The sequence below is a fragment of the Opisthocomus hoazin genome, chromosome 1 (assembly GCF_030867145.1).
Source record: "Opisthocomus hoazin isolate bOpiHoa1 chromosome 1, bOpiHoa1.hap1, whole genome shotgun sequence".
NCBI lineage: Eukaryota > Metazoa > Chordata > Aves > Opisthocomiformes > Opisthocomidae > Opisthocomus > Opisthocomus hoazin.
Genome location: NC_134414.1, coordinates 81,108,413 through 81,123,620, shown reverse-complemented (window position 1 = coordinate 81,123,620; position 15,208 = coordinate 81,108,413). Strand labels below are relative to the sequence as shown.

General features: G+C 38.2%; 1 protein-coding gene across 3 annotated transcripts; it reads right to left on the bottom strand.

Moving 5' to 3' along the window:
* Positions 1–238: 238 nt before the first annotated feature.
* On the bottom strand, positions 239–13,004 carry LOC142363776 (granulocyte-macrophage colony-stimulating factor receptor subunit alpha-like). 3 transcript variants are annotated; one of them, XM_075440675.1, is made up of 10 exons: positions 12,916–13,004; positions 6,939–7,068; positions 6,671–6,846; positions 5,774–5,913; positions 4,120–4,158; positions 3,079–3,217; positions 2,425–2,509; positions 1,777–1,858; positions 738–811; positions 239–647 (listed from the first exon to the last, which is right to left on the bottom strand). In XM_075440675.1, the coding sequence occupies exons 1-9, from the start codon at positions 12,932–12,934 to the stop codon at positions 740–742; spliced, it is 882 nt and encodes a 293-aa protein (XP_075296790.1). In that variant the 5' UTR covers positions 12,935–13,004; the 3' UTR covers positions 239–647; positions 738–739. The 3 variants fall into 3 exon arrangements, with proteins under 3 accessions (XP_075296790.1, XP_075296709.1, XP_075296636.1); XM_075440594.1 differs by having other exon boundaries at positions 239–811; XM_075440521.1 differs by lacking the exons at positions 239–647; positions 738–811 and having other exon boundaries at positions 1,549–1,858.
* Between the last annotated feature and the right edge of the window lie 2,204 nt (positions 13,005–15,208).

Below are 15,208 nucleotides of genomic sequence, written 5' to 3'. Positions count from 1 at the left end.
GTTCAATTTCCAACGTTTCCCACCCCACACACATACAAAAAATTATCTGCCTGTTATTATCTCCCTGTTAGCAATCATATTTTAAGCTTTTTTTTCATCTACCATGGATATAAAATGACCAAAAGTTGGAGGAAAAAGTTTGGTGTTGCAGATGGCTGTGTACAACATGTAGGGCACACTCTGCTGAAGGATGTAGCAACATAGTTTGAAGGCAGCAAATAGATTGATGAGAAAACTGTCTCCTGAACTCTTTAACAATACTCATTTTGTATGAGCAAATGATCATTTTTAAGAGTTTAATCTTGGCCAGTTTTCAGTGGATTTTCATAAAGATGACAAGTTTTTATTCCTGATCACAATCTCAATATGACTGTGCCTTTTCCAATGCACTGGACCACTGGAGATCCTGAATAATCCCATTAGGTTTGGTTGTTCTTACTTTATTCTTCTGCATGGTGTTGAGAAGCATTATAATAACTTCCAAAGCACTACTGAAACATTTTTGCTGAAACATTGCAAGAATACTCATCACAAGAATAAACAAAAATAGTCCAAACAACTCAGTGTATGGAAAATGCAATCAAATACAAATAGTCTTTTGAAGATAGGCTCCTGGGGAAGTGTCTCTACAGGCAACACGATTCTCTCTGCTTGCAAGAGGGAAAGAATATGAAAAAACTCTAAATTACTGATAACAAGAATAGAAAAAATTCAGGTTGCTTGTTTCGCTTGCATACCATTATGTAACTTCTTCAATAATTGTTATTATTTCTTCAGTTTCATGCTTTATAAATTGATTCTTATATTCTGTCTATTAAAGGAAGAAGAAAACATTTCATTAGTGTTTCATACGTGAGATAAGCCACAAGTTTACAATTTACGAATCTCCTGTCATTGAGAGAATTGTTACTTATCATACACAAGCTGTAGTGGGATTCCATCAATGAGAGGACTGAAGTAGACTTGTCTAGGTCTTCCCTCCATGACGAGCTCCCCAAAGAGGAACAAAAGACTTCTTAACTCAAAAGCCAGAAAACTCGTGTTTTTAAACACAGAAAAGTTAACGTTACAAAGGAACAGAAAGTAAAAGGATTTATAAAGGCTCACCAGTGTGAGACCTTGCAGACACATTCTTGCTTCCAGACCTGGCTGTAGCCAACTTAAAGACTTTGAAACTTGCAAATTGCAGCAAATTGTGCAACATACTCTCTAGATGGGCAATTCCCCTCTGTTACTTGCAATGTCTGTCCCTTCTTCTCACAAGTGACTCTGCATAAGCTAGAACCTTGCAGCTCTCTGTTATACTTTCTTGCTTACCATACCCTAGAAACTTTTCGTCCTTCAGCATCCTTGCCGAATACTAACAATGGGTCTCAACATCTGCTATGGCACAACTGTTTCTGGCCAGCAGCAGATTTCTTTGTCCCTCCTCTCCCATAGCTGACCAACAGTCGGATTCTGCATTATTTACTGTGCTGAGAAGCTTAGGCTCAGCACAGTTCTAGTGATAGCACATGACCTACAGGGAGAGTAGGGTGATATTGTGTATTTTCTCCAGTGCTCCAGGTAGATGGGTGACAATTGTTTCAGAAAGGCAAAGGAAAAACAGAAGAATTATCTGCATATAGACCTTCTCTTTCAATACCCCAAGAATAAGAAAAAGAAAGAAAATTTATCCTTTCTTCTGCACTTCTTTCTGACACTTAGATCACACCTTTGAGACAGCAATGGATGCTTATTTGCAACAAATTTCAGACAAATGGAAAGAAAATATACCTGGAAATCCGTTGGTGAGAGCTCATGGAACGGGTCTCTTGGCTGTGGTACTGTAGCAGAAGTTTTTTTCAAATAAATGCTTCTACAGTGACAAAAAGGCTTGATGAAGAAAAGACTTATGCAAACATGTGATCACATACTATATAATAATGTCTTGCAGTATTATTTTATTCCTCTAAGACAGAAGTATTGAAAGAGTAACTAATAATTGCATAGGCTGAATACAATGGTATAATTTCATTATCCAGAATTTGTATGGCAATGATTTATTTCATGACTTACTAAAGAATAATAGGAAAATGCTTTTTTAGATAACTGAACAGGAAATATCCTCAAAACAAGGCAAAAATTTCATGTACCACCCAAATACATTGCAGGGTCTGATGGCAGGCAAGTGGCACTCTTATAAGGCCTTGTCCCAATATTGGAAAGCCTTGTGTTATATTGATCAAGCAGATGAAAAGGTTGAGAATCAGAAATATAAAGCCCACTTGAGGAACATCCAGCGGGCCATGATTCTTGTTATAGTTCAGTGTCAATTTTCCGCTTCCCTCCCCTCCTTTAAAAGGAGGCCAGAAATTTTCTATTGGAAAAAGAAGTGTTATTTGAACTACAGAATAAAAATTTTGCACAAGAAATAAGGCTTACACTGTGCAGAGAAAAATTACAAAACTTGTTGCCAGCACTGGTATCAGAAATAACACATATGATGAAGAAGTAAGTTGTTCTTTTCCTGAAAGACAAGCAATCATCAAAATGTTGATTAGTATCACAGAACAGGAATGACTGCACAGCTATGTGCAATCTGCTTTGCACGAGCGTGTTGAGCACTGGTACGAAGTGGTTTCTTCTTCAGCTTAGCACCTCATTGCACTGTAACATGTGAAGGAGTGGGATGGCTCACAGTATGTGGACTGTCTATGGTAAGTTGAGACCTTACCAAACATTTTATGAGGAACTGAGGCTTATACAGTACTTCAGAATCCAAGGTGGCAGAGAATAACAGGGGAAAAGAGAAGTTTATAAAGCCAGCAGTAGAAATGGAAGAAGGAAAATAGCTGGCAGCAAACCTCAGAAAGGTCTTAATTCACTATCTCCTTGCAAGAAGCACCCGCTGTCACACCAGAATGCTTGGAGACCTCCCTCATATTAAGAGATATGCCAATTCTTTGCTCCTTTTCATCCCAGCAATTCAATGTGCCAATATCAATGTGTTTCCGTCTGTAAGTATGAAGTAATAAATGAGGCAGACAAGTAGTAACTGAGGGAAAACTAGGTCAAAGAAGCGATTTTCTTTCTTACCAAACTCTACAGGTGTACTCCACTCTCCCCAACTTGTGCTCACTAAACAGCCATTGTCAGTTGCTCTGATTTTGACGCTGTACCTTTTCTCTGCGCTGAAGCTCCAAAATATATAGGAGTTTCCTGTGATGCTTCTTTCCTAAGTACAAAACAACTAGACTGAGAACTTTTTATTCACTAGATGTGCAGATGTTAAGAATGCATCAGGTTCATTTAATGATGCAAACAATTACAAAAGAAAATTTTACACATACTACTGTGAATAGACTAGAGTGAAAAAAACAAATAGAAAATTTTCCCTTAATAAATTAGCTTGTTCCTTCTTAATCCCTCTTGTTTGAATATTTTTGTTATTGTCCATATGAAGATGAAATTTGCAGTATACTTCCCTGGCCCCTTAGCTTCTGCTAAACTTTGGGGGAAAAAAATCAACAGTTTATTTTCAGCCTGTAAATGATTTATTTTACTAGAATGTAACTCATTAAAGATCTGTCATCCCCTTACTGTTGTTGTTTTCAAAACTGAAGTACAATTTAACAGCCAGATTATATGGAAGGGAAAATTTTGACACATATTGAAATCCTTCTCAGAAGAATATTGAGCCCTCTTGAAAGCCTAATTGTTTTCTCTTCCTTTTTTGTGCTGACTTAGTCTTTCAGGTCATATTTCCTTGCCTCCTCCAACTCAACCCCCTCCAGACACGATTAATAAAGAAAAAATCATCCACATTTTGTGCGTCAATGTGGAATTGTGATCCATATTTCTACATCTATATAAACATGGTAGGAAGTACAAAAGACTTTAAAATGGAAGATTTTGTGACTTGAATAGAAGTAATATAAAGTTCCACAAGTGCAGGTGGTTTTTGTATCATTTTTTATAAGTTTAAAACTTTGAGTTTAGGAAACTTGTCAATAAAGAGCACATGTAGTATGCTGAAACTGGTAGTTTGGAACCAAAACAATTTGGTTGGAGGATGCTCTGATATAAACGAAATTTCAACCCAGCATGAACGTTAGATTAATACTAGTAAAGACTTACCGTTCTAGATGTGGTTTTGATGTTTTTCTCGGGATCAGCCTACCAACAAGAGAAAATTTTAATTTTTAAGATTGTTCTTTTTGTTACTATACAATAAAGGGTTGTGGCTTATGAATGTTTGATTTTCTGGAAGAAAAGTGTACATCTAATATTTTAAATGCCTTCTTCTAAAGTCTGTGAAGTTAAGCTGTTTTTCTGCTGAAAGGTTTTCCTCACTGCTGCTGCTCTGAAATACTGTACCCTTTAAATTTGGTTGCAGAACTGACTATCAAAGAACTAAACAAAGAAAAGCTTAAGTTGCCCACCAATTTAAATTTAAAATTTTACCTGTACAAAACAAAGTATCTGAAAAATACTGGTAAACTTGGATAATGTTTTTTCCATTAAAACTTTTATCTATGTAGCTTTTACACTCTTAAACATATAATTTAGCTATGTTATGTCTCCTTTTTTTTTTTTTTTTTACTGTTGGAACAATGAAATCATGTATATTTCCACAAATATTTCAGACTTTGTTTTTGATCAATGTAACACTACTTTCCATATTCATCCAAGTCTTCAAAATATAATATAAATATATTCAAGATATAAATATAAAATATAATAACAATCATATGCAGTTAATACCTGGAAAACCTGGCTATTCTGTTCCAATAACCTGACAGAATACTTCTTTTTATTCAAAGATGTGGATGGCTCTTTCCACTTTAAGTTAAAAATAAAGGACAGAGCTTAATAAAACCACACTATGAACAGATACTCTATTACCGCCCCTTACATCTGATTGTGACAGCTGTGGTGAACCGTCCTGATTGTGTATGCTGCAGACCTACTTTAGATAAACCTAAAATCCTAACCTCCTTCAGCAGCGCCACACTGGTGTCAATAAATGGAGGCAACAGGAGAAGAAGGCAAGGCTGGATATGCAAAGGGCGGGATGGAAAGTGCAGGGTCTGGGTGGAGGTACGTAAGAGCTCTTGCAGCATATCCTAACTCACAGGTGCTCCTTTGTAACAAACCATGTGTTACTCCTTTGGACCTAATTTACTAATACCGTGTACCTGACTGAGCAATAAAGATGACTACAAGAAGCAGGAACAAATGAAAAGTGAGTTTGTGAAAGACACAATACGAAGTGTCTGAGGGGATAAGAGACTGCGGAGAGGAAAACCACAGAGCAGAAGGTCCTGACTTAACTATCAAAAAACAACAGCAGGACTGAAAGACTACACTAGGACCCAAACTGCCTTACAGAGCCACATCAAATTAATTGTATCCAATTTAACTGTAGCTTTGCTTTTTTGTACTATATTTAGAGTTCATTTGATGCATCCTTTAGCTGTTCAGAATGAAGTCGTCAGGTAGTATGGTCCATTCCCCTATATGTGCTAGAATAGCTATTCACCTCCACTGTGGGGAATCCCTTGCCCAGTTTCTTTAAGGACCAACATGCACAGTGGACTGAAAGCGTTCTCTCAGTTTGCTGACCCTGTTTGTGAGTGACAGCAGTCCTCAGCTCATGTGCAAGAGGGGTACTACATATCAAAAAGGAGAGATTATTTAAGTAGGGAAGGAGAACAGGGTGTGGTTGTATGGTAGCATGTGTGGAAATACAATCATGCAAAATACTATTAAGAGTCATAATTGTTCTTACCTTGTTTTCTATGACAATTTCATATTTGAAACAAGCATGTCTTTTCACATGACTTGTGCGAGGTGGTTGCCACCGGATTTCACAAGCATGAGAAGCTTCTGTACAGTTCACAGTGACATTTAATGGAGGAGTGAGTTTTTCTGCAGTAATATAATCAGAAATACTATTTATTAATAATCAGCTTTCTTCATTCTGTTTTTTAAAAATATAGGTAGATGTTCAAGCAACCAGTCTAAAAAGATGTAATGCAGCTTTATCAGAATTATTATATTCACCCCATATACTGAAGCAGGACTCCTGATTTAACACTGCAATTGAGGAGCCTGGAGTATCAGCAGCAACAGTAAGTAAAATTAAAAAAACACAAACCATTTGTTAGATTTCACTGAATTCAGCATATAATCTGTGCAGGGTTTTATTTTATACTAAGTTCATACTAAACTGAGATAATTCCATTTTGTTTTATTGGCATCATTCCTCCATAAAAAAAAAAAAGAAAGTTTTTGCTCATAGTGTTAAGGTAATTGGTTCTTTTGTGTTATGTGGGTGAACAGAATTATGAGACAATAAGACCAACATCTAGACAGTCCTGCTCAGGCATTCTTGGCTAGTTAATCCCCAAAAAATGACACCTTACTTTCAGAGAATAAATATTTTCCTGAAATGTTCACAATTCTCTGACATATGACTTCAAATTGTCTCTGCATTCTTTTTTTTTTTTTTTTTTCATTTCTATACTTCTAACTTTTCAGCCATAAGGGCTGGGGAAAAGAAAAAAAAAACCAAAACCAACCTCTTCTGAGGAGCGGTATTTTTAAAATGTATGCTTTCTTCCAGGGATTAATTCTTCATTCGCTTAACATAAAACTGAAAATTAAAAAAAAAAAAAATCCTTACCAACTTCATACAGATGAATCGTCTTCTTATACAACTGAATGTTTTCACCACTTCTAGACCCATTTACCAGGAAAGTAGCTCTCTTATTTTCTATTGCCACATCTTGGAATCTACATCCTGTATGCCTTCCAAAATGATCTTTGATGTAATTCTGGCATTCTGTGAAATCTTCTTTCCTTTACATGACATATTGCATCAGTTAAATATTGACTATGTCACATGTCAGACCAGAAATCCAGATTCCCTAGATTCAAGAAGACCTACTTACTTTGAGATCCTCCAGTACAGGAAATATTGGATATCTTCTGAAACAGTCTGGCCCACATGCCAAGTGCAGTTCATGAAGGAAACATTGAAAATGACACAGACAAAATTTTCAATGGCTGTCCCATTCATGGCTGCAAACAGAAAGAATATCCCATGTCCACTCTGCAGAAAGACTGTGTAACTGCTCAAATCATGCAGATATCTGCAAGCTCACTTCGCAATTTTTAGCCATCTGATTAGTGAATCCAACTGCATATTTTTAGTTCTTGTAGTTGTGTGCTTACTTTAAGATAGCAATGATTTTATGTGTGTTGAGCCATGAGGATTATCTACCATTGTTACATATGCTGAAGATGTGACTAGGGTTTAATCAACTCTTTAATCAACTCAGGCACAGTAATGTAGTGGAAGCTAATAACAAAGGCAGTATCTGTTGTGCCCTTTGTTTAGATGCCCTGTCTATCTAAGGTCCAGTCTCCAGTGGAATTTAAATTCTACAACCGTGTGCAAGGCAACTTCTCCGTCCTGTGTTTGTCTGAAGTGCTCTGACTCTTGATTGACTTGTAAAGAACTAAAGATTTAAAATAAACTGTCCATCGCTTTCTTCTGTATAACAGCTGGGTGATTACAACTTAAATATGAGTCTGCTTCCTGAAGCTAGTCCCTGCAGAAGTGTTCTGATTTTGAAGAGACAATGGCATATTTTTTGATCTTGAACTGAAAATGGTTGATAATCCCTTCTGGCACTATAGACTCAAGGATAGCGGGAATTTTGTTTGCACTGAACTTAATAGAAGCAGGCCTGAATATCCACGTCATTAGTGTAAAACCAAGACAAAATTGAAGCAGAAGTTGATAGCTTGCTTAAGTTAAAAGGCTATTTAGGTTGTGTATTCACATGAGGAATTAATTCCTTTTGCGTTTCTTCCCTACCAAAAGGTCAGATCTCCAACAGGAAATAATAGTCATGCAGTACCTCTTCTTAGCTACTATCATCATGAATTGAAGAACTTGATCACAGCTTTCCAAGATGGTGATTTACGAAGCTTGAGCACCACCGGTACCACCTTTACATGTACCTCCCCAGTTTGGCTTAAAGCTCCCTATTTGTCTAAGACAGGTTCCAAACAAGGCTTGGAAGCTACCATATTATGAGATGAAGTGACTGTCTCCTGTCCGGGCTTTACTACAGTCCAAGCTGGAAGCCTCTTTTTCCTCATGTTCCCACAAGCATCTGATCCTGTAGCTGACAGCACTGATTTCAAAAGAAATACTGTTACTGAGCAGACCAAAACCTCTGATACCAGTAGATGCTTAGGGAGAAAAGTATTATGAGAGAGAAAACACTGAGCAGGCCTTTGCCTATACACTTTCTCATCTACCAGCAAGCAGTGCCCTACAGTCTTGCAAAGTTAAAGGCTACCTCATAGATCACTGTGCTTAGCAGTCTAAGAAAGCTTGATCCCCCATTAATTTGCTTCATCTCTTTTAAATACATTTTAATTTTTTGACCTCTACCACACCCCTTGCCAATAGGATGAGCAATGGGAGAGTTCAAAAGGTCTATTTTCCTTCGAACTCCTTTCCTCTCTTCAGCTGTAATGTGAGAAAAGGCAATTCTTCTCCAGAAAAGAGGGATCTCAAACACACTCTTGTACCTAATGTTTTTTTCATGGCTTGCACCAGGCAGCTATTGTGCTGTATGGAGGCTTTTGGGACTACTCTACAGAAAAAAGTTTCTTTCATTTGGGTGTACTACAAGCGTAGGCACATAATAAAGGTGGCTAGGATCACAATTTCCAGAGGGAAAGACTGTTACCTAGGAGACCTGACCTAATATGAAGTTTTGTAACTTTGTTACACATAGAGCTGTATGAATTAAACCCCATCCCTCAGAACACCTCGGCAGAAGTGTTTAGTTCTCACTCATCACACTGGGAGCCAGCGTGCACTGGGACAAACCTTGTCAGGGACAGTATCTTGTAAAGCAATCCCAAGAGTAGCAACCATCTGAGTCTTACACCTTTAAAAACAGAGAGGAACTGTTCAAGAGACAACAAAGTTGTCAGAGTACTCCTGGATTTCTGGAAAACTTCCTCTTTTCCAAGAGGAAGGTTGAAACTGTTTCAAGAGCATGGTTCAATGGCATTTCATTCAATGGCATTTTGTTCAATAGCCATGTTGGCTTAAGCATCACCTGTCCTTCCCCATTCTCAATGGCTCCTGCTTGATTCCATCCTGCCTCCCTGGCTGTGCTAGTGCCATTCCTTGTGGGCCCTCGTAGTGAGCAGTTCTGGAGAAGCGATCGTCACTAAGACTAATAATGCTCCTCCCACCCTAGCATTTTTTGTTTCTTCTTGTTTTTTTATCTGGCTTAGCATCCTTTACCACAAACAGGGGAACAAGCTCATCTGAGATGACAGTGTGGGTTAGCAATAAAGACTCAGAAGAGAGCTATCTAAGCTATTTCTGCTGCTGCAAGAAATGTTCATCCCTATCTAGTCACTACAGGCATCTAGGCTCTTAGCATAGGGTTGCTTATATCCAACTTATGTGTAAGTTTGTACTGAGAGTCCAGTGATTATGGTACTGTTTTGAGGTGATGGAGAGCTTTGCTCAGTTCTCTGGTCTGCTACGGATTCACTTTATGACCCAAGGTCAATCAAATCTGTATACTTCACTTCCCCATTTACAAAAGAAATAAAGAAATTTCCTTCCCATAAAGAAACTGCAAGGTAAATGCAGCAGTCTGAAGGATGATCATAGGTGCTGTGCAAGGGTCTTAGAGGGATGGGCTTCATAAAGCCTTTGTCAATGCTGCAAATCGAAAGAAAACAGAGTTATTCTGATTTCAAATCAGATCACAGCCTGGTACATGTGTGGCCCAACAAGCAGTTGAGTTGGCTGGCGACAAAGGAAACAGGGTGAAAAGAACTCCTACAATGGCATTGTGGTCCAGGAAAAAGCAAACGAAATCACGTCCTTGGCCTCTTCAGTGGTGGCCTCATTTTTTTAAATATCTGAACGAGCATATAGACATATACTGAGATGTTCTTTAATTAACCAAAGTTCTACAGCCAGAACATTACTCTGCCTGCAAAACAGCCACAATCAGCTGCACTGTGTCACATTCATACCAACATCAAACATATGCTAGGAAGATCATTCAGACATGTGTGAGTCACTCTATTCCCTTTGCTGACAGGACTTTTTTCCCAGGTTTTGAGGGGATTTATTTTCCATCTTTTCTTTATTCACCTTTCTGTGGATATGCCAAAGAAAATCTGGCAAAGCAGACAAGTATGACTACCCTTCCTTAAAGGTTTATATTTGAGCCTACTGTACTCACCCACAGTGTAAGTTTTATGATTTTACTTTTATTTTTAGTAACACCTGAAGTGGAGCTAAGTCTTCATGAGACATTCGTCCCATTGTCTCCCATTATTTCAATGAGACATTGAAATTTATCTCTTTCCACATTATACATAAGGACTGTGCTAGTGGCTTCTTGCTTAACCACTCCTCTTTTAATAATCCCGTATTTGTCTCTTCTTTAGCATTATTTCCTTAAAAAAGAGGTAGGACTGTACTCTCATGATCCTTTTCTGTGAGCTGTGATGCAAAGTACAGTTCAATTTCTCTGCAAAGCCCTCTTTCTTCAGAACGGTTTCCTATATTCTTTGATAATTGTAATAAAATACATATGCAAGTGTACTAATATCCTCACAAGCATCTTTTGTTTCACACATGAAAAACTTATTTTCCCATATTTTAGTATCTTTAGCTATATATGAAATCTTTATTGACATTCTTTATGGGTTTTCATGAAAGAGGTAAGGTACTTAACTGAATGAGACAGATGCAATGGTTGTGATTGCACCCAACTGCATAACAATCCACTGTTTTAAGCACACACAGTGCTTTCTTTTATGTATTTATTTACTGTTCTCGAGTCAGCTTAGGTTATCTGCATCTCTTGGGCAGATGTTAGAAACTTAGTAAGAGTAGTAAGTTCAGAAAAATATAGGAGAAAAGAAAATTTGGCTCTACAATCCTTTGTGGTAATCAGGATTATTAACAAGGAGGGACAGCATCTCACATCTAGGCCTTGAGGCCAAGAGAATTTTTACTTGTATTTAGTAGTTCTTGAATAGAAAATGCATAAACTGTTCTTGACTTTTGAAGACAATGGATTGGATAATTTGTAAAGGATTGTAAATAACATACTTGATGTTGGGAATTAATAAAAGGAAATTAAATTTCTTTAACTCTTTAACCTAACACTGAAGATGCTGTCAGTTGTGGGGTGGAGTTTGTCTTACCTAAACGTACCCAACTGCTGTATAGATAAGCCCACAAGGGAACCAGTAATTCTGCACTGCTTTTATAGTGGCTGGAAAGGAACAGCTAGTTAAGACACAGTTTATTCAGCCTAGTCTAGGACAAGATGAATGAAGGCTTCACTACGTTTACTTCTGGCCAGTTGCTGAAAAGATAGCCCCCCGTCACCAGCTCAGTGGGATCCCTCTAAGACTAAGCTGTCCACGTTGGTCAGGTGAATCCAAGAGGATTCATTCCTTTCCCCTCTTACATCACCTGAAATCCACAGGTAAGTACTAAACAGAAATGTTACCACTCTTCTTTTCTCACTGAAAATTGCAAATTTATTTCTGAAAATGCCTTTTCCTCCTCTTTCTTACACCTGTGCTAGTGTCATGTGCTTTTTCTCTTTAGAAAAACAATTGTGGTAGAGTAACAGTACTATATTCCCCAGGGGTGGTCCAAACTTTTTTTCCACATCTCAAATAATTCCTGTGTAGATAATTGATCAAAATCTTAAGGAAACTTAAAGTATTTCTGTGTGAAGTTGTTTCCTTTCTACACTGTAGTTCATAAACTTTCTATGAAAATTGGCTTCAGCTACACTCTGCTACAGTGCAAGGCACTCTCAGTTACCTCTCAGAGAATGCTGAATCCTGACACACATCTACAGGAGGAATTTGGAAATATTAGCGAGGTTGAAATCCTGCTGCAGTGGCTATTCTTATCCAGGTTCATTAGAGAGTTGATGAGATGAGAATAAAAACCGTCCAATGACCTGCTTTTTATAAGAAACGTATGACCATGTAGCATATCACATCTTGATACTGCTATGATTTTTGTAACCAATGAAAAGGAAAGTTTGTAATTGAAAGAAAACCAAAACCTTGCACTATGTTTTTATATGACTGTTTTTTTGTGAAGGGAAACATCTTATCTGTGCTGGGCATAATAATTAAGACTGGGCTTCTGAGTTTTATTTCCCAGCTTTGCCTCTAATACACTTGGAAAGTGATTTTTGTCTTGGGGAATGTATGAAATGGAATTACTGCTTATATGTTGAATGTGCTATGAGAATAAAATTATGCCTATATTGCTATGGTATTTTCGGAGAACTCTGTATATGTGAAATCTTCTACTCCAGTATTAAAACTGTAATAACAGAAAAAACACTGACGTGCTTCCAAGCTAGTGGTACCTAAATGCAGTACTCCTAAAAGGGATTCAGTCTGCATAGTGATTTTGCTCTATGAATATAAAGAACTAAAATCTGAACATTTTCAGTTCGACTGTGTTTTCAAGAGAAAGTGACATAGGCACTCTTCAAATCTGTAATGCATATTTTAACAAGCAAAATACTGCTGTGTTGATGAGGCCAGTAATACTGGAAACTCAGCTAATTTTAAAATACTTCTATATAATTATTTTCAGACTGTAGAAAAAATACACCATCAAAATTTTGGCGAAGACATTCAGCAGACAAATGCATGCGTTTGCAGATACTGTCTACCCACCTCTCACAGTTATTTTAACAACATTAAACCTAGCACAAATAACAGAACACACTATTTCTTTGCCTAGCTTCTCTGGAGAAAAAGAAAAGAAAAAACAAAAGAGAAATAGAAAAGAAGAACAGTGAAAGACAAAAGCAAACCTACCTTCTCCTTGAAAAACCATTTCCCTGTGGCAGTTACAGTGATGGGACACAGAAATGAAGGAAGACGCGAATTTTCCTTGGTGGCATATTTTTGTGTGCTTTGACAATGTGGTTTCATTATTAAGTTCTCCTGAACTGCTCATGTAACAGGGTGTAAAAATCCCGCCTACATCTTACTCATTTCCCTTACCCTATACTTCTGTAACATAGAAAGGAAAAGCGTGGTTACAGCCGTTGTTTTTCTACAGGGAGACAAATAGGTCAGACTAGAAGGACATACTCTTTATCACTCACTTCATTCACGTAATTTTCACTCAATTCTGTCACACATTTTCCATATAGGCATTTGTACAGGGCACAGCCTCAAAGGTAGGTGAATACTTATGAGTCTATCTTCTGGCTCAGGTATGGCTCAGGTACCACTGTTTCAAGCTGTGCCACTGTTTTCTGCTTATTGCTTAGGGTCACTGCCCTGCACAGGAGAATAAGCCTGGTGCTCTGGACTTCGTAGCAGCTGTCCCCAGCTTTGCACTAGCCAGCCTTATTTCCTGTAGATGAGTGATGAACCAATGTCACCATCCTCCACAACTTTTCCGCTTGACACGTACACATTTTTCTGGGCTTGGTGAATTCAATGCACAGACCAGGAAAAGTTTCTTCACACATGCAAATACCCTGGGTGTACCAAATCAGCACTCTGTCACTTGTCTGTGCTCATGTCCTGCTCCTGGGGAGGTGTGCAGTCCCCCATGCCCTCTACCTGCAGTCTGAGCCTCCTCTTTCCAACCGTATTCAGCAATGTGAGCACACACAGTGTGGTGCTAACGCCTTGTGCGCTGCCCAGGGATGCACAGCTGCCGGTGTCAGCAGGCTCCGAAATCAGCAAGCCCAAGCCTTTTTTGCCATCTTGACTGCTTCTGACACTAGAGTGTGCCTGGGTCCTGAAAGATGTTTGTCCAGCAAAGCCACTTTCTGTGAACTGAGAAATATAACGCCTGACTTTTCATGTATCCGTAGCGCAGTCTGATTACAGATGTCCCGGCCTTTCTCACCTTTAATTTGTTTGAACAGGAAAATTAAGCTATTAAACTAAACAACAGCATTTAAATCTGATGAGTTGTAATATTCACTGAGTGTACCAGTCTTATTATACTTATCTGTTATATCTCACTGGAGGAGTGATAAATCAGATCAGATCTGTCCTGCTTCTGTTTGCCTATAACTTGCACAGTTTCATTCCCATCAACCTCTGTTCTTGATGCTCTTCTGGGCAGAGAAGTAATTGGGGGGGGTTCTTCAGATGATGTTTCCTCTTCTTCAGATCTCAATTCCTCAATTTTATTCATAGAGTAGACACCAGGGCACTAGCACGTCCCCTCCTAAGACACTTTATTTCAGGAGCTGCAGAAGTAAGACCTTTTGTTCTCTTTCTCACTTTCTATTGTAGACATTTCTATAAAGTTGGAGTGAATTATGGTTTTGGGATAGATTTGTATCAGTGAACCTGAAATCTCATTTTATGTAAGGTGTGTGCAACCTGCCCAGCAAGATGACAATAATGCTGTGTAGGTTGGAAGCTAAACAACAGATTCGCATATGCATCCGTAAGGTGCACAGAATGAAACCGCTCTTCCGTGGAAAGAATGTAGGTATGTAGTCACACATACTTACACAGAAAATACTAGTCGTTGTGTAGTGGACAAATTCTGCAATGCTGTTACTATTTTCTAGTTTAACAAATGAGAATTTCTCAGCATATTTAACAGTGTTAGAGGGATGAATAATACAGGAAAACAAATATGATAGTCCAGTGATTTCTTGGACTTACTTGGTTATGTTCTTTAGTCCATTGGCAGGACTGATGCTTTCCAAAGTGTCAGTTAATTCTACACTCACTTATAATGAACTATTGACAAAAGATATTGCCGCTGTGTCCTTGTACCTGTTAAGGGCTGATTGCCTTGGACAAAGAAGGAAGTTAAAGAAATGAAAGGATTTAGAAAGGCCAGAGCAGAAAAGAGTCCAAATCCCATCAGTTCTACATATAAATTCCTAGACAATCGGGTACTTGGTTTTCAATCTCTAAATGTTCACCAGGAGGAAAAATATGGGACCTGATCCAGAACCATAAGCATCACTAGGTGAACACATGAACCTTCAGGTGAGGCCACTCATGAAAACGGCAGTGTGGAATCATGCAGAATAAAACTAGGGATGTTTTCTTTGTCAGCAGTGACAGAGGAAGAGCTTGTCCTTGTGTTTGTTTCAGACCTTAGTATATTTTTTAGCTTCAA

Excerpts from the sequence above, each read along its gene's own strand:
- LOC142363776 (XM_075440521.1), bottom strand. Across the intron at positions 3,218-4,119 it reads TCAAAACCACATCTAGAACG|GAAAGAAGCATCACAGGAAA; the intron begins GTAAGTCTTTAC and ends TTTTGTACTTAG. Across the intron at positions 1,859-2,424 it reads GTAATTTTTCTCTGCACAGT|AAGCATTTATTTGAAAAAAA; the intron begins GTAAGCCTTATT and ends TTGTCACTGTAG.